The 17,867-nt window shown below is 39.9% G+C and overlaps 1 protein-coding gene across 5 annotated transcripts in view; it reads right to left on the bottom strand.

The window, feature by feature from the left end:
- Nucleotides 1-17,867, bottom strand: part of LOC136434716 (WASH complex subunit 4-like) — a 24,765-nt gene extending 6,898 nt beyond the window's left edge. For all 5 annotated transcript variants that reach the window (XM_066427735.1, XM_066427736.1, XM_066427739.1 and 2 more), the window contains exons 1-23: nucleotides 17,780-17,867; nucleotides 16,300-16,439; nucleotides 15,183-15,348; nucleotides 14,387-14,537; nucleotides 13,564-13,606; nucleotides 13,082-13,185; nucleotides 12,363-12,483; nucleotides 11,794-11,911; nucleotides 11,277-11,404; nucleotides 10,621-10,781; nucleotides 8,698-8,812; nucleotides 8,249-8,374; nucleotides 7,745-7,852; nucleotides 7,571-7,612; nucleotides 7,289-7,337; nucleotides 6,992-7,047; nucleotides 6,786-6,865; nucleotides 6,250-6,355; nucleotides 5,741-5,857; nucleotides 5,262-5,430; nucleotides 4,561-4,715; nucleotides 814-888; nucleotides 375-479 (exon numbers count right to left, since the gene is read on the bottom strand). In XM_066427735.1, the coding sequence (XP_066283832.1) occupies nucleotides 375-479; nucleotides 814-888; nucleotides 4,561-4,715; nucleotides 5,262-5,430; nucleotides 5,741-5,857; nucleotides 6,250-6,355; nucleotides 6,786-6,865; nucleotides 6,992-7,047; nucleotides 7,289-7,337; nucleotides 7,571-7,612; nucleotides 7,745-7,852; nucleotides 8,249-8,374; nucleotides 8,698-8,812; nucleotides 10,621-10,781; nucleotides 11,277-11,404; nucleotides 11,794-11,911; nucleotides 12,363-12,483; nucleotides 13,082-13,185; nucleotides 13,564-13,606; nucleotides 14,387-14,537; nucleotides 15,183-15,348; nucleotides 16,300-16,439; nucleotides 17,780-17,840 (2,496 nt within the window). In that variant the 5' untranslated portion in view covers nucleotides 17,841-17,867. The remainder of the gene's footprint in view (nucleotides 1-374; nucleotides 480-813; nucleotides 889-4,560; nucleotides 4,716-5,261; nucleotides 5,431-5,740; nucleotides 5,858-6,249; nucleotides 6,356-6,785; nucleotides 6,866-6,991; nucleotides 7,048-7,288; nucleotides 7,338-7,570; nucleotides 7,613-7,744; nucleotides 7,853-8,248; nucleotides 8,375-8,697; nucleotides 8,813-10,620; nucleotides 10,782-11,276; nucleotides 11,405-11,793; nucleotides 11,912-12,362; nucleotides 12,484-13,081; nucleotides 13,186-13,563; nucleotides 13,607-14,386; nucleotides 14,538-15,182; nucleotides 15,349-16,299; nucleotides 16,440-17,779) is intronic.

Raw genomic sequence — 17,867 nt, 5'->3', positions numbered from 1 at the left:
TTACTCTGTAACAAATAGGGAATTTTTGGGTGCCAAATGGCTACTTCCGAGCGCTAAAGGTTAAAAAGACAAATGCCGCTGCTTGCTCTCACTAATTTTTGTAATTGTGATCAAGAAGACAGTGTCAAACTTCATGCTAAACTTGAAAATAAGCAGCTAGAATAGGCAACAAAATAAATGTAAAACTATGACATAAAGTTCTCTTTAATCAGTGTCAAAGAAGGTGACAGAATATTTACCTGAACAACTAAGCTACATGTGTACCTATTAGTCCACCAGTGTCCTATCTTAATTGTTTGCTCATTAGAATAAGAAATGTCCACTTGATTTCAAATCTCCTAAAATCCAGTCTAGAACAGTTGGTTTGTACTTACAGTAGTGTTCATGATGCCTGAGCCGTGTGTGCGGATGGAGTTGGCGATGTGGCGGATGTTGATGGTGTTCAGGTGCTTGTTGTTACTGGACATCTCCACAAAAATCTGCACACAAAAAAGTTAGATGTTATCAATCAAAACTGGTCAAGTTTAATATCCCTTGCTTCCTTCCTCCCTCACTGTTCTACTATAAATATTACCACACACACAAAAAGACAAAACAGAATCCCCAATTGATGGTAACATTGTGAATCAACATGTTGAAATTTGTCATCTATATAAATCTAAGCCATTCCCAGATTTCTTTGATTCAAACTCTAAGAATGCCCCCCTCCCCCTCCAACACACACAAATTCAAAGTCCACATACCAAGTCTCAATATGTTTGAGTCAGTTTCAGAAGTATATCATGCTGACTGAACTTGTCCACTATGTCATACCTGGTTGTTAAGGTTGTAGAGGTACTTGGACACAAAGATGTGGATGTTCCTCATGATCTCCAGAACATCAAGGCCCTGGAAATGTACAAGCATATAGCTTTATATCTCTACATACATTGTACATTCACTTTTAATGTTATGAATCTTCTTAAAATACGAATTCTGCCTACTGTATATAGATTCTACACAGACTGATGTATTTATTCAGAAAGACAAAATAATGGGAGTCATTTTTGTATTGGCACCAGTCAGTACCTACTCAAGTATATATAAGTTGATTGCACAGATATACGTAAGAAATTGAGCATAATAATGTGCACGGGGTCTACCTAATTATTTCTAGAACAAAGCAATCATTATTCTCAGCTTTCTTTCAAATATAAACAAGCGATTAATCAAGAGAGTGCGTCAGGTAATTCTGGTAGTAACGTTACATGTACATGTACCAGCTAGGAGCCGGATGGGTATAAGTATGTACAGGACGTCAGGTGAAGGACGGACTCAAGAAAGGCAAAGTACACGTACATGGTTCTTGCCACTAACAGGCTTTAGGAGTATCATTTTGAAGAAAAAGACTACCAAGAGGTAAGTTACATTATTCCACTAAAAGTGTTAGATCTACCCTTTTAGAATTTTTAAAAGGTGGTACATGAATGTACATGTATGTTGTCTGGTGGTTTGTGACTCAGTATCTGTTTCTGGAAAGGTACCAAGTTTGAACTAGAAATGCTAACATTGTTGTTCACACCAGTGGAAAGAGCTGCGGTTTCTATAATCATGGCGGGACTGTGGTTCATTGTTTTCACTGTACAAGGAACTGGCATTTACTGTAAGTTACAGTAGCGACTGTGCTTGATACAACCTGGTAGATTAATTTTCCAGTAGAATAAACTTGATGAAGAAACATTTCCCTTTTCTATTCCAGCGTACAGACATGCTGTCTATCATGACTCTGCTGCTGGTAGCCTGTGTGGCTGTGGACGGCCTCTGCTTCCCCTCTCAGTGCAGGAGAGTCAGCTGGGTAGAATGTAAGCTGGAGTACACCAGGCCATCTCAGCAAACAAGCACAGACGGCGGGCAGCCATGCATCCTGTGCGACAATCCTGACAAAGCTTCCATCATAAAAACACAAACTACAACTCCAGTTTGCATCCATGCTGCAATATCTAAGTCAATTCTTGGCATAAGAGGCTACCCATTGGATGTGTTGTCAGCCCGTAAACTGCCCATCCCACATCCTTCTACCCTTGAGAGCCTTGCTCTTGTAGAGGACGGAATCACGGACATAGAGGAGAAGGCTCTGAAAGGGTTTTCCGGGCTGTTGAGGTTAAACCTGGCTATGAATGAACTGACTCATGTCAAGCGAGGCTGGTTCGTTGGCCTGGGAAAGCTTCAGCACCTGATCCTGTCTCACAACAAGATAGTGCAGATCGACCCGCTTTCGTTCGACAACCTCACTCTCTCAAGGCTTGAGTTAAAAGACAACTTGCTTGCAACCGTGCATCCAGACTGGTTCTATGGACTGAACAGGTACAGACCTGTACACACGGTGTCCCTAGCATCCAACCCGATCGCGTCCATTCCTCCTAGAGCATTCCGTAACGTGCCAGACATAAGAAGTCTGGATCTGGGTTTGACCGCTCTGTCGTGTATGGACAAGGATGTCTTCTGGGGACTACAGAGCTTGAAGAGCCTCAATCTTAGTGGCACTCTATTGTACAGAATGGATGATGAGCCAACACGTGAAATGCAGTGGAGTTTTTTCACCAGAGTGTCTTTCTTTGGAAAACAGGACATGCATGTACACGTATCTCTTGAAGGGCTTGATTTCTTGTCTTGTGTTGAGCATGACCCCAAAAGCAACAAAACTAAACTGTTCTCACTTTTTGGTCAAACCACTATAGCATGGGAAGAGGTGGCAGCCAGTCGCTATGGGTCCTGCCCAAAGTTGGGTGACTCCCAAAACAAAGCCACCACTCAGCCACCGTTTGTCGTGATTGTTAGCAACAGATCGTCAAATGAACTGCTCCCGAGTGGACTCAAACTGTGTAGCCAAGCCTGGGAGCACAGCGGAGGCTTGACATTGGCCTTGGGAAGTGCTGAAAGACTGAGCTTACAACTAATACCTCTGAGCACATACCGGAATGCATCCTCGACAACCATTGCCATGGTGTTCGACCACCCACCAAATAACAGCACAGCCAACTACGTAAACAGCAGCCATGGCAACGTAAGAACCATAAGTTGCTTTCTAGTCACCAAGAACCGTACATCTGAACTGTTTGTCACAGTTTCACAGTTTCGTAGACAACACAATTACACCTGTTTCAATGCCCAGAAAGGTGATGATCTTGCCTTTCCCACAGATTCTGAAATGAATCAGATAATGACAACAACCGATTCAGCATTTCAGGTGACCACCGAACAAGATGACCAAGGAACATTCATTCCAGACCATGTGACTATCTCAATAGTGGTGTCAGTGGTGGCGATTTTCCTGTTGTTACTTATTGTAGGGTGCCTGCTTCAGCGGTGCATGAAATACCTTGGTTTAAACGACCAGGAATCACAGCACAACAGAGCTGCCACTGCTATATCTACACACAACCATCAAGAGATAAATGATGAGAATGGTCATTCTACAAATGCACATAACCACCAAGTGTTACAAGAAGAGGATGATCATAGTATTCATACTTCGAATACTCAAAATCAGCAAGAGATCCAAGAAGACAATGACTGTGCTACCATTACACATGACCATCAAGTGATCTCCACAGAAAACGACAATGCTACAAATATACACAACCAGCAAGAGTTCCCAGAAGAAAATGATCATGCTTCGAATGGACACAATAAGCAAGAAACCCTAGAAGAGGATGACCATGCTACAAAGACAAACACGCAGGAAGAGATCCCAGAAGTGAATGATCATGCCCTATCTACACACAACCAACAAGAGATCTCTGACGGTATGGATCATTCTACAAGAGCACATGACCATACAGATGTCCCCAAAGAAGAACCTGATACATCAGACACCACACAACCAGGTCCGCTAGGTTGCAGGGCTGCAAGAGATGCAACCTTGGCTGAGAGTCAAACAAGTACAGATGTACCATCTCTGTCCATATCACTACTGGGAGCTAGGCCTGTTGCTCCTGTGTTCAAGTACAATGCCCATGGTCTGCCTGAGTGTGAAATCTAGGAACACTGATCTCGAGCCATGTTTGACTCGGTAGACTAGTAATGACAGCCTGTCAATTTAATAATTGTCTTGCTATTTGCTTATGATATTGACTGTATGATAATTATTATATATATCAAGTAAACCACACTTGTGGGGGGTATAATTTTGTAGTCTCAAAGTTGTGCCATACCTCATTCAACTTATACTTATACATGTAGATCGTATGGATAGCTTTCTCCCACTTTTTAATTCTTGTGAATGACTGTATAGTTTTAAAAAAAGTACTTTGCTTTTTTTTCTTACTTTTGCTTACATGTACATATCTTATGAGACAACCTTCATATATATATAACGTATCTATGAAGGACACAGGCATATATAATGAAAGTAACTAAATAAAATAGTATGTTAAGTCCATTTCCTAAGGGCACAACATCAGTGGCATGTCAAGGGATTCAAACCCACGACCTGGGTTCTGGGCCAAACATCCTAAATTTTATGCCAACACAATGCCACTATTACTGTAAACAGAGGAAATTTGTAACACATAGACCGACCTGCTCGAGAGTCTGAGTGGGCAGGTGTGCCTCCATCATGTTCAGCCCGTACTTCTGCTCCGCCAGATTCCGCATCTCGCCGTACGTCTTCCAGTCGTGCAGAGCGACCGTGGTCAGGTTGTAGAAGGTCCTCTCCAGGTAGTGTGTTACATAGGCTGGGGGGACAGACAGGGGGGAAATGTCTTAATGACCAAATAGTAGTGAAGAAACTAACAGTGCAACCAAAATGGAAGGAAAGTTAACATTTAACACTTTATCTTCCAGCTACTACCGACCGGAAGACTTCCAAATGTCTTCCTTCAGTTAGGTACAGTCATTCTACATGTGTACAACATAAAATGTACCATTAAAAACCACCAATTAAATTTTCTCTCTCCCAGGTAGTAGATGTATGTTAAATGTCTTCTTTTCTAAATTACGCCTCAAAATTCTATTACAAGGGATGACATTACATTTCAGGCTATTAGTATCACCAAGTGTATTCTTTAGTCTACCACTACCATTATGTAACCATATCATTTTAAGTTTTTGAAAATGATATGGTGGTAATATAATTATGGTAGTTTCCAATAATTTAATTTGGGCCATCATTTGAAGAAACCGACTTAACCTTTAGCACACTGAAGTAGCCATTTGGCACCCAATCCCCTATTGGTTACAGAGTTAGGCAGCAGGGAGAAGGTTAAATGAGGTTGCCTCACCCCTGATATTGATGAAGCCGTTGAAGAATCTGATGGGACGGATCATGAAGAAGTGGCGCAGGTCCATCAGACCGTTCTTAAAGGGGTTCCTGTCGTCCAGCTGGAGATGGGTGTGGATGGACAGGCGCAGGTCTGTCTCTACGTCTCGACATAGACGGTCCAACATGTGCTACAGAACAGGGTTGCAAGTTAAAACACAACCAGGTTAACACTATGATAACAGTGCGACAAGCATCACTAAACAATGGAGAGACAGTGGCAAAATGAAGCTATTGTGGAAGTTTGCATGCTTGTTTGCATATTCTTGCCCCTTTAAGGCACAGACTGAAAAAGAATATGATAAATTTTAAAACATTCAAGCAAGTTTCTGCATATGATAGGAGAGTTCTTCAGAATTTAATACTGAAAATGTAGCATTAAAACGTAGCTTAGTCTTGAAATGTAAGTCAGTTCTTGAATACTAAATGTAATCCCCCTACTTCGTGCATACTGTCCATGATCTCCTTGTCAAAGATGTCCAACAAAGTCTGAGGTGAGTCCAGATGTTTACTCTGCTGCATGGGCGCTACACAGTCACGCAGGGCAGCAAACATGTACTAAGGGAAGATGGGAGAAACTTGAGTTTATATTCAATCTTCAACTACATGTACTACTCAACAATGTGCTTTTAGATGGTAGGGCTGACTTAAAACTACTTCAAGGTATAATTGCCTTTTTCAGTAGTCGTCTTTAATTTTTGGATTAACATTTTTTTGCAATGAGCATGTGGCAAGCACACAACGTAGGATTTTATGTCATGTATTTTTCGTCCATGCAAAAAGTGCATGTCTTGCATGGAAATAAACCAACTTCTTGCCATTAAAACCGCCTTAACCTATATTTCAAAGACATGTACTTATGTCAAAGGTGTATTGAAATGTTTGAAATATAGCTAATAGTATATATCAAATATTTGTATGGATGTGTTAAAAATGAATGTCCTACTCACATGTATCCTTTGTGCGTCTACCCGGTCCTCATACACATGCTGTACATACAGAGGGAACACCACCCGGTGCCAGTACACAAAACTGCAGTCACACGCAGCATGTAACCTGGAATTAGAGAAGACAAGATGTCCAGACTATACATGATGTAATTGTATAAAATTACAAACAAGCTAAGCTAAGATTTACATAACTATGTGTACCGACTGATAAGTATTTTATGCCTGTCCAGAAAACAACAAGATATATATGCATCTGCAAGTTGTAGTACGATGCATTTAATCTTTAGTATGCTGAAGAAGCCATTTGGCTACAAATTCTCCATTCGTTAGGGTTAGGCAGGACTGGAAGGAGTAGGTTAAGAATATGATCTTCCTTGTCACTATTGTAGAGTGGAACACATTGCCATCAAGTTCGTGCAACCAGGATCAAACCTAGATACATGACTGACTTGAACACAAAATGCAAGTCATGAAAAAACATGGGACATGCAAGACAAGCAGGTTGACGTCTTTTTGATGTTCAACCTATGACCTACCTCTGCCTGATGTCACAGATCATGTCTAGTTTCTTCATGATGAGTTGGAAGTTCGTCAACTCATCTTCTTTGAAAGCTTTCTGTAAAAATGCATTAAAAAAACAGAACCTGAACATTGATGTATTCAATTTTAAACTATAGTGAAGCATTTGCAGACCATATTCAGAAATACAATCAGAGGAATGGACCCAAAAAAATGAACATACCATCTGTGCCCCAACACACATTGCAAGGTTGATAATGAGCCTTCTTTCCTTCGTCACTGTAACAACAATAACAGTTGTCTTGTTACACTTGTTGTAAATAGTTAACAATAAGAGCAACATATGTCAATTTTCCATATACTAGTGAATGGTGTGGTCTATGAGAATGTACAAATGTAGGAAGGACGGAAAATGTTCACATTAGACATTTCTTAATGAGCAAGTTGATAGAACATTTTGCAGCAGCTTGTATTAAACTTTTAGTAAGTTATACACAAGACAAATTGATGTTTTACTTACTTGAACCATTGAGAGCATTCTCTGCAAGTATGAGGGCTGACATCACATCCTAAAGTAAAGTACGGTTGTCAGATATTGCTTAACAAGTTCATATAGATGAGGTGCATGAACAATGTAAATATTCTGATAAATTATGACACATTATAAATAGAGCGCTTTTTATAACTTTATGCAGATCTTAACAGCCTGGAATGACTAAGAATAAAATAACTCAGAGGACGGTTTTGTCATGTACATGTACAATGTGTATATCGATGACATTACACAGGATAGTGGTCTCACCAAGGCTTTGTCGCTGTATTTCTTGTCAGACTTCACTCGTTTCTGGAAGAAAGTTACAAGAAAATCAAAAGATGCTTACACTTCACATACAATATTATTGGGAAACTAGCAAAATTACACTATAGAAAAATCAAGAAAGTGTATATTCTTTGAAAAATCTGACTAAAAATGTACCTTGGCAGTCTCTATACTGGTCATGGCGAGGAAACACAGGTGCTGGGTGATGTGGTGGATGGAGTCTGCTATCAACATGGTTCTTCTGTGGAACGTGTGGTCTATGGCCTGTAAGGGACATAATGAACAAGTCATCCTCTTATGACAGTCATAGGGTCAGTTATGCTTTGAAACCTTGAAAGCTTTTAACAGCTTAATCATTCTAAAATATACACAATGTATTCTATAGCCTACGTTTAGAATTGACTAAAATACACACACACACACAAACTCACAGACAAGCACATGCACACAAACACACACACATACAAACTCACACAGACGTGTACGCACACACATGTGCACGCACACACACACACACACAGATCTAGACACATGCAGACACACATATACACACATTGTTCCAAGTGACCACTAACATTTTTATTTCCCACCATTCATTTCAGTCTGCATCATTCCAAGCTGCATATAGTCTAAACATATTCAGGTCCTGGAGTGTCTCACCTTCAGTAGTTCTATGAGTCTACACAGGGACAGTACGGCTGTCTTGGTCATGGGTTTGTTCATGGACACATGGAGGTTCATGGTGGTTTTGATCAGATGGCTCAGACTGTAGGCATACAGGATACCCTATTGGTGTAAAGACAAAAGCAAATTTTAACAAAAAAAATATCAGTAGAAGCTTTGGCCATGTCTTAAAATGACATGTAGTAAATATCAACTTTGGTGCCTTTCAACCAACTTCAGGTGGTAAAAATGCAACTCAACACTTCTTAATCACTACATTTGCCAAATTGTGTGGTAAAAAATGACAACTCGCCATATTAAATCAAACAAAGAATCCTATGACACTGCATTATGAAAAGTATGTGAAGATAGCCTTTTCAGAGATATTGATGTAAGCAATAGAAAGCACATTGCTCTTTTGGGGTTACACTATAAGGTGTGCTTACCTGTATGAAGAGTGTACACCTTGAAGTGAGATCTTCCATCAGGTTCTTCTGGTTCAAGGTCGACTCGACCTTCACCATCCAGGCTGCCACTTGCAGGTGGTGAGCCTGGGTTTCCCTGGAGTACGAATTAGCTGCTAGTGTTACTATAACTACTCAACAACAACATTATAATTACACAGAGTCCAAATTGTCTGCTAGTGTTACTACTAAAATTTTTACTGCTGCTTCTTATTGCTACACATACACACGTATGTCTGGCAGGCAACAACAGTGTCTATGGGGAAAGAAACCCACAGAAGAAGCGCAAACATGTGATGTATATGGAACAGGATCTACCACTGAGACCAATTTCAAGAACTTATTTTCTACATTGTACATTCATTAGATCATTTAGGCAGGCAGTTCATTAGATAGCATTAATAGTAATATAACATATTTAGATGAAATGTCCACAAGGCATAGAGAAGCTAACATACAATGGTAGGACAGATAAAGACACACCAAGGCAGCATTAGTAAACCTGAAGATTTTTATACAGTCATGTATTCCTAGTGTAACAGAGTGGTTCAAGTGCCACTTACTGATCAGTCTAACTGGTCTGGGCGCTCTCACCGTCAAGGCCCGGGTTCGATTCCCGGTGTGGGAACCACTGAAACGCACTAGGCAAGTAGTACAGTCTCCTGGCTCCTGGGAATCAAACCCGGGCCGCCAGCACCCAAACCCAACGCAATTTACCACTAGGCCAAAAGGTCCGGACCAGTTAGACTGGTCAGTAAGTGGCGCTTGAACCACACTGTTACACTAACAACTACAGTACTACAGCTGCAAACCTCCTACTAGTATGCCAATGAAGTTGAATATAAGCACATTCAAGATCTACAAAACTCTACGGTATTGTGTTTAATGTTTCAGTCCTACTAGTACATGTATAGAAGGTAAGTCATGCCTACTCTGGACTTACTTGCTCCTACTGAAGAATGTATGCGTGGGAGAGGAGAAAAGACTAGTCAGAGAGGGAGAGAGAGACGATAGAGGTGTAAATAAATGAAAAGCATGGATATGTTGTTACTGGAAATCCTGAAACATTAATGCTGTCTTTACAAGTTTGTGGCTTTTGCAGTTACTTTTCCACTGTGAATTTACAGTTACATTGTACTGTAGTCTCCTTATATTCAGATCATATTGTAAGCTACATGCATATACAAAGCATGTGACTTTTGTGACAATATGAACAGGATGATGTGTAATATGATATACATGTATATCATACATACTTTTTAGAGTAATTAGACATTATTGAAAACACAATGCAGTAAAGACACATTACTTTATTTTCTTTAAAATATCAGTATCATTCTATTTCTTTGAAAGACTGCATTTTGAAGCCGAAAATGGTATACACATGTAGAAAGTCATTCCTGTGGTGTAAATAATGATTTAAATGTGAAGTACTGCAAATCTTGAAATGCAAGCGGTGGTCTTATTTTCATGATTTTTGCAGTGATCTCTTCAGCACAAATTTATGACATAGTGAATAAGTCTCCTTAAATGACTACTGTACTACAGACTTAGCCTGGGTACCATCCTCTGTAGCTACCACAAGCTCTGCCTTTTCGCTTCCATGATAAGCAAGCAAAAAGAGATAACCAGGGGTACCTACAGAGGATGGTACCCAGGCTACTAAAGAATTGTTTCAGCTGCAAAACTCAAACACCAGGTCCTCAAAAATCATTCTCCTTTTTCCTCAAACTGCGAAATAAAACCACCAAAAAATTTTCTAATATTATTGTTAGCCACAGTAACAAACTGCACACGATTCGGGGAGGTGCAAGCCTTTCCCTGCGCATGCAAGTTTGTGGTTTGAAAAGAATAAATAACCTTCACCAAAAGAGAATGAAACAAAAGTAAAAACCCTCTCCCCACCTGGCCAGTGCCTGGTTCCTCTGCTGGAGATACTGAGTCTGGAACTGTTTCACAGCGAGGACGGCCTTCTTGTCCAGCCACTTGTCCGCCTGTTTGATCTTACTAAGTAAGAAGTCATTTGGGTACCACACGATGTTCCCTGTCAGGGTGATGGCAGGCACCTGTGCAAGAAAAGAAAAAATTTATATGTTGTAGATTTGCTATAATTATAGTTAGCCATAGTACAGTAGTACTACAGTCAAAACTGCCCAACAAGACCACTCAGATAAAATCTGTTCTTTGTTGACAGGTGGTAACTATAGACAGGATTCTTAATGCTTGTGTCAACGGGAAAATTATCTAAGGGACCACAAAAAAAGGAGCCACAATGACAAGGTGGTCTTCATGTAGAGGTCATTGTACAGGTTTGACTGTAGTGGTTTCCATTCAAGTCCCTTGAACTGAAGATCACATTTAAGATACTTATAGTGACTCAAACACTGTACACTATAAAAGTAGATAATGCTTTTGTTCGTAACTCCACATAAAAAATAGAGGGATGCATGTGCTTTCAACTTATCTGTGAAACTTGACTATACACATTTAGCATCGAGTCCCCGGGAATTTTCTATCTTAAGTGCCCAGAGTTTTGTATGTTTGCATCTTTAGCGTCTTACCTTTTTGTAGACGTCCCAGAGTGACTTAAAGAGTTTCTTGTCCACAGTTCTGAAGATCTGGAAGTGCAGGACGTACAGACTACACACCCCCACAAACTTCTGTCTCTGGTCAACCTCGTTACTCTCACCTGCAGGACAACAAACAAACAAACAAAACATCATGTTAAAGAGGTACAAAGAATTAACTTTGAATTTGACTAGACTATGTAAGTTTGATACACCAAAAATAGTTACTCAAGCAACTGGATTCAAAATTTTCAAAATTTTCTCCGGTTGCTTGAGTAACTATTTTGGGCATATCTTACTACCTGGATGTGCAACCTTCATCAACGTCAATCCACCACATACAATTCTTGAGAAGACCCCCCTGCCTGGCCCGGTCTTGTTGTCTCCCACCGTTGAGTCGTCCCGGGCCAGGCTGGAGACCTCCCTGTCTTAGCCTGGGACCTCCCCCCTACTTTGCCCCTGACGGTGTCATCTAGGGGGTAACCCCTAAGTTTAAGTTGAAGTTATTTACCGATTCTGGCCTCCATGTGACTGAAGAGACTCCTGATGTTGTGTAGGAACTCCTCAGCAAACACACTGTTCCTGGCCACACCGATGGACGGCTCGTCAAACACCTGCTCTATACAGTTCTGGAGAAGAAAAGAAAATACACTGTATTAAGATACATTAAAATACAATATGAAAATACATTCTGTAACTCACTCACTCACTCACTCACTAGAAAAAAAATACATTGCACGAGTACTCAGACCGTTGTGATCGGAGATCTTCAAAGCTTTGTAGGGGATTAAGCGTCACAGGAAAATGAATGCAAATGGACTGTTAGTGTTAGCAAACTTCAGATCCTGCAAAAGCATTTACAGTTGGACAACTTTCCTGTCTTAGCCTAAGAAATATAAATTGTATAATTTTCTTTGCAGAAAAAGATATCTATGCTCTTAGATAGAGAAGCATCTTTCCATGTATGTAGCAAGATATCACACATTTTACAATGGTAATAGCATTGTCTTTCAATTCAAACATTGGCCAAGTTTACAATTACAATTTGATCAGAGGGACGTGATGACTTTCTGGCCTTACCTGTAGAATGACCCCATCTAACAGCTGTCCCTCCAGCTTCATGAGGAGTTTCTCAAACGGGCGCAGCTTGTCTTCCGCCACCCCAAACCTGCTGGGGTTGTGCCTCACTGACTTCAGCATTCTGCACAGATGAGACGAGTAAAAATTACTACATTATACTCTGCTCATATTTTTCTCCTATCCTGATGTTTTTTCAACATCCTTAGGCCACACCAATCTAATTTCTTGTTTAATGGATTTTTTTTAATTTTAGCACAAGGACATCATTAAAACAGAAGGCTGGGGTGAAAACTTGCACCTGACCCTGAAACTGTGTGCACCAAAGTACAGACTTTCCTCTGAGATTCTGTTTTCATGTTGCTTCTCCAATCTAGCATTTTTTTAAAATTCCGTTAACCAAGAAATTAAATTGGTGTGGCCTTAAGTTAAGTAGGTAAAATCACAGGGAGCCAGACCTGGACCTTCGTCTTTGCACATACCAAATATACCAAATATCATCACAATCCATCAAGAGGTTCTTAACTTAATATGCTGACCACAAATATCTGGAGACAAACAGACAACCAAAAACTATACATCCACTTTCAAATACTAAAAATCATAATCAACACATACACAAGCAGTTAACAAGCAGTCACAAGTCTCCTTCTCCATGATATTCTTTGCAGTTATACAATGAGAATTAAGTCGCCTCTACAACTACCACTTGTTTTTGTCACCTTTTGTACAGTGTCCAGTGGTCTGTGAGGATGGTGTGGGTTTCCACTATAGAGTCCAGTGTAGTCAGGACAGTCAGCAAGTCACCAAGGTGCTCATACACAGGCTGGAGGAGGAACAAAACATTTTGTTGGTCATAAAGGTCTGAGTACACAATATACAAATCATAACAATATTATGAACGTGAATATCACAAAAATTAGAAGCACTGGTGTCATTTAACCAGGGCTGTCTCCAAGACCCGTCCTTCCGTCCCAGGACAGAAATTTGCTTGTTGGGACTGAAAAAAATTCAACCCCTTCCGTCCCCAAAAAAATCAATTTCATGAGATAAAACTGATGAAAATGTATTTTTTCAAGCTTAAAATGACAAATTCAACAATGAAAATTAAAAAATCGGCTCCCAAAGAATGAGTGGGACGGAAAATATTTAAAGCTGGAGACAGCCCTGCATTTAACACACCTTTCTTGAAAGCCTTGCTTACCTGAAAGTGCACTTGAGAAACATCAATTGTCTTGGGAGCACCCCTGAGGGGGAGAAAGAAACATGCACACTGTCAGTAAATGTACATTGAATTTCTCAAAGCTATGGTTTATCAACTTTATATACTAGATGTCCAAACCTTAGACCTTAGACCTTAGATCCTCCCGCAACTTTGTTGCATAGGTCAGCTTGGCTTCGGATACTTGTGCCGCTACTGCCATTTCATCCAGTGAATGTAATCCCAGCTTCTTCCCGTCGTTTTGCAGTGTTCCCCTGAGAGTGACCTTAGGCCGTCCTCTCGGACGAGTGCCTTTCAGTTTCCAGGTCATGGTGATTCTAGTCGTTCTGTGTTCGGGTTACCTCCACGCATGTCCGGCAAAAGTTAATCTTCTTTTCATTACAATTGTGCTAAGAGGAGGGACTTTTGCTCTTTGCATAAGCTCTTCGTTTGTAACATGGTCTCGCCATGAAATACCAAGAATTGATCTCAGACATTTGCGTTAAAATGTATCTAGAGCTTGTACTGTCTCTGTGGTGCTTTTCCACGTCTCACATGCATAGATGGCTGTTGGTACCACAATGGACTGAAAAAGCTTTAACTTTAAGGGTATGCTGATTTGCTTAGAAATCCAAATTCCAAACAAACAAACAAAAAAGACAAAGTAGAGAAGTCTAAGTTCCAACAATACTTGCAGACTTAGCAACAGATGTACAAAACTAAGGTTTTATTGCAACATTAAAATAATTGCTTAAAAGCTTCAAGTTCCCAATAATCTATTTAGACCCTATACAAGTATACTCCTATACTATATACATGAACTAACCTGTCACTAGTGTGTAACGACCCCAGCTGTTGTACAGTGTTCCTGACCACCTCATAGCACCGAGACACAAAACACGACAACTCCTGTAGCACCGGCATCATCCTCCCCATCTGTACCTGCGCCTCCCCCTCCTCCTGTACTTTATCTAACTCTGTGGAGAAAATATCTCAAGTTTACTTGAAACAAAATGAAGTACCTGCAAAACACTATTACAGTCAATCCTTCCAAAATAGAGATATTTTCAACCACTTTCTGTTATGAAAGAGTTTTCACATTGGTTGGTTTCAATATCATGGCACAGGAGCCTAAAACGTACAGTTCTAGGGGGGAAAACATTAACCTTCTCCCTGCTGCCTAACTCAGTAACCAATAGGGAATTGGGTGCCAAACAGCTACTTCAAAATGATAAAGGTTAAAAAAGTAACTACAGTTGTATACCGACCACCTCTCCATAAGGATCACCTGGCTAATGTGACCACTTTTTGATTATCCCTTATTATTCCATTAACCTGTCTCCTAAAGTCCATGAATCCTGTCTATAATGACCACCTGTCCATGCTAACAGTATTTTCTTAGGTCCCTGTGACACCTGTGCTGCATTGCAATGTGAACCAGTCAGAAGGTGACAGATGGTCACCGAAACGTCAGTTGAATAAATCTCTTGGTTGTGTAAAAAAGAGTCTTTTCATTCAGTATTTTCTTAAGTCTCTTGCAACCTTGAGTGGTCACCTTAGACGGGCTGGACTGTATTCACAAATGGGCAGGAAAGCCCTGGTAAAAAGTCTTCTTCTCTCACCTCCCTCTCCATAGAACAGGAGTGCGTGGTAGAATTTGGTCTCTGCCTCGTGTTTGAGTGATGACATCTCGCAGCACAGCGAGGAGAACACCGTCAGAACCTTGTTCAGGACCTTGTTGTCTGTCTTTATCAACTCCAACAGAGACGTCTGCTCGTAGGGGAGGAACTGGGACAAACGCAAAAGGAAATGAATTTAACCCTATTCTGAACATATACAGAATTGTGTAGGATATTTGGAAGTTGAACTGTAAATAACAATATAATGCAAACAAGTATTCAGAATACTAGTAATCATAACAATTCACAGTCACACTCTACATTCTGCCGAAGATCAAAATTTCTCATAAAAACAGCTGAATCATGGGTTGATAACAATGAAGTTCTTGTCATTACTGTTTTTTTTAAATCTTTTCTGGACTTTTCAAATACCAGTACCCCCCTGCAGTACACTGGCAGATTTGACTTAAGAGTCTTTTTTAAGAATTTCCTCGTACAATTTATATCATCATACTACATACTACTTGCCACTGTATCATCAATGGTCAAAGTAGGTCATCCTCCAAAAAATGCTTAATATCCAATCTGAAGGATAAATGAAAACTGTATCCAGGAGTAACTAATTGCTGAGGAGATGGGGCTTAACACCCACAGTTAGAGCTGTGTACCTAAACAAATTTTAGGTACAGGTACAGGTACACGGGTTAAGGTACAGGTCCGGACCTGAACCTGTACCTAATTATAAAGTACTTGTTTGGAATATGCTAGATTTTCAATAAGGACAAAAGCATGTTTGAACTGGTAAAAACATGATATTTGATTGTGCTGGGTATTATTTTTATGAAAACACAGATGAAAATTTGACTCCAGCCATGCAAATGTGTTTTCTGTGCTTTAGAGTGGCTTTAGATCACTGCCACGGTAATTTCATAGTAATTTTATCTGTCAAAGTGGCCATCCCCTGAGTCAGGTCCAGTACCCATACAGCAGGGTCAGGTATTTTGGACCTGTACCTAATTGATTGTACCCGGTACTGTATGGGTACACTGTACCGTACACAGCTCTACCCACAGTCCCACACTCTAGATCCACACAGAATGTTAGAAGAGGGTTTTGTTACCTGCAGTGCGATGGGATCCAGAGTGAAGTCCCAGGCATCCCCTATAGAGTCGTCCAGAGCATCCTCTATACTCTTCAGCTGGCTGGCATAGTCGTCCATAAACTTGCCATACTTCTTCAACTGGATCTCCCCAACTATTTCTGTTAGAAAAATAACGTCATGCATCACTCACTCGGTTTTCTGTCTGATGCTCATCGTCTTGCATCTCCTGACCTAAACTGGACTGGTAAACACGTTTAGGTTCGAGTCCAAAAGAACCTTAACTTCAGGAACCAAGTCCGGACTTGCAAAAAAATATCTCTCACTTATTTTCTTCATCATCATCATCATAAATTTTGTACTTCATAAATTATTTGCAGGACCTTTGACCTAAATATGATATGAAACTAGTGTTGTGATGTAGTATGTAGATCTGTGTTCCTGACTTGACTACTAAAATCTATAAAACATATTAGGTTTTTCTTGAATCGATACAGAGCTAGTATCTGTGCAAGAATTTATTGTCTAATTGTGAATATAGATTTTATTATCAGAATTGACATTTGGTAGAGTGACTTAAAGTTATATGATGCTTCCTGACTTGACAAAAGTATTTATTTTCTTCTCTTTGTTCTTATCTAGTGAGTAAACAATTTAAAACCTTCCATAGATCGTGAAATTTATGCTGGAGCCTGGAAGTGACGAAAACACTGCTGTTTTTGTCTTTACTACTGAACTTTTGTGTTCTACTGACTGTATATGATTTTGCATGTATTTATTTATTCATCAATCATAGTTTTCAAATTGCATGTAGAATTTATGCCAATATGCAAATTTATACGTTACCAGAAAAACATCATTTTCAGCACACATATGCCATGGGTTCAGGCCATACAATGAAATGGAAATACAATAATTCTTTGTGGAAGCATCATATAACTTTAAGTCACTCTACCAAATGTCAATTCTGATAATAAAATCTATATTCACAATTAGACAATAAATTCTTGCACAGATACTAGCTCTGTATCGATTCAAGAAAAACCTAATATGTTTTATAGATTTTAGTAGTCAAGTCAGGAACACAGATCTACATACTACATCACAACACTAGTTTCATATCATATTTAGGTCAAAGGTCCTGCAAATAATTTATGAAGTACAAAATGTGTGCACTTTTTCGCCTGCAAACATGTTTTAGCTCCAACCTTCGATCTACTAATCATAACTTGAGCTACAGCGACATTAGTACGAGACATTTACAATGCAGGATACTAGTAATATGCTACCTTAGTCTGTTTACTACCTGTTGACAGTAAGCAAACTGTATGTACCTTCCCTTCCGCCCCTCCCCCTTACAAACTCAACCCAACCGGAACCACTTTTACACACCTCAATTCACCTAAACCAAGGATAATCTTAGCTTTAAAGTAACATCAGCTGATTATATGGTTACCAATAGCTGTAATGTTCTCGGTAAGGTAGTTAGATGTGTACGTACTGTTGAGGGAGCCGTCGTCGAAACTATCGAACTCCCACTTTTCCTCCATCATCCCTGCCATGTTGTGAAAAAACTAATCACATGATGC

This window comes from Branchiostoma lanceolatum, chromosome 5, assembly GCF_035083965.1.
Source record: "Branchiostoma lanceolatum isolate klBraLanc5 chromosome 5, klBraLanc5.hap2, whole genome shotgun sequence".
Lineage (NCBI taxonomy): Eukaryota > Metazoa > Chordata > Leptocardii > Amphioxiformes > Branchiostomatidae > Branchiostoma > Branchiostoma lanceolatum.
The sequence above is the reverse complement of the archived record's forward strand: the minus strand, read 5'-3'. Positions and strand labels throughout refer to the sequence as shown.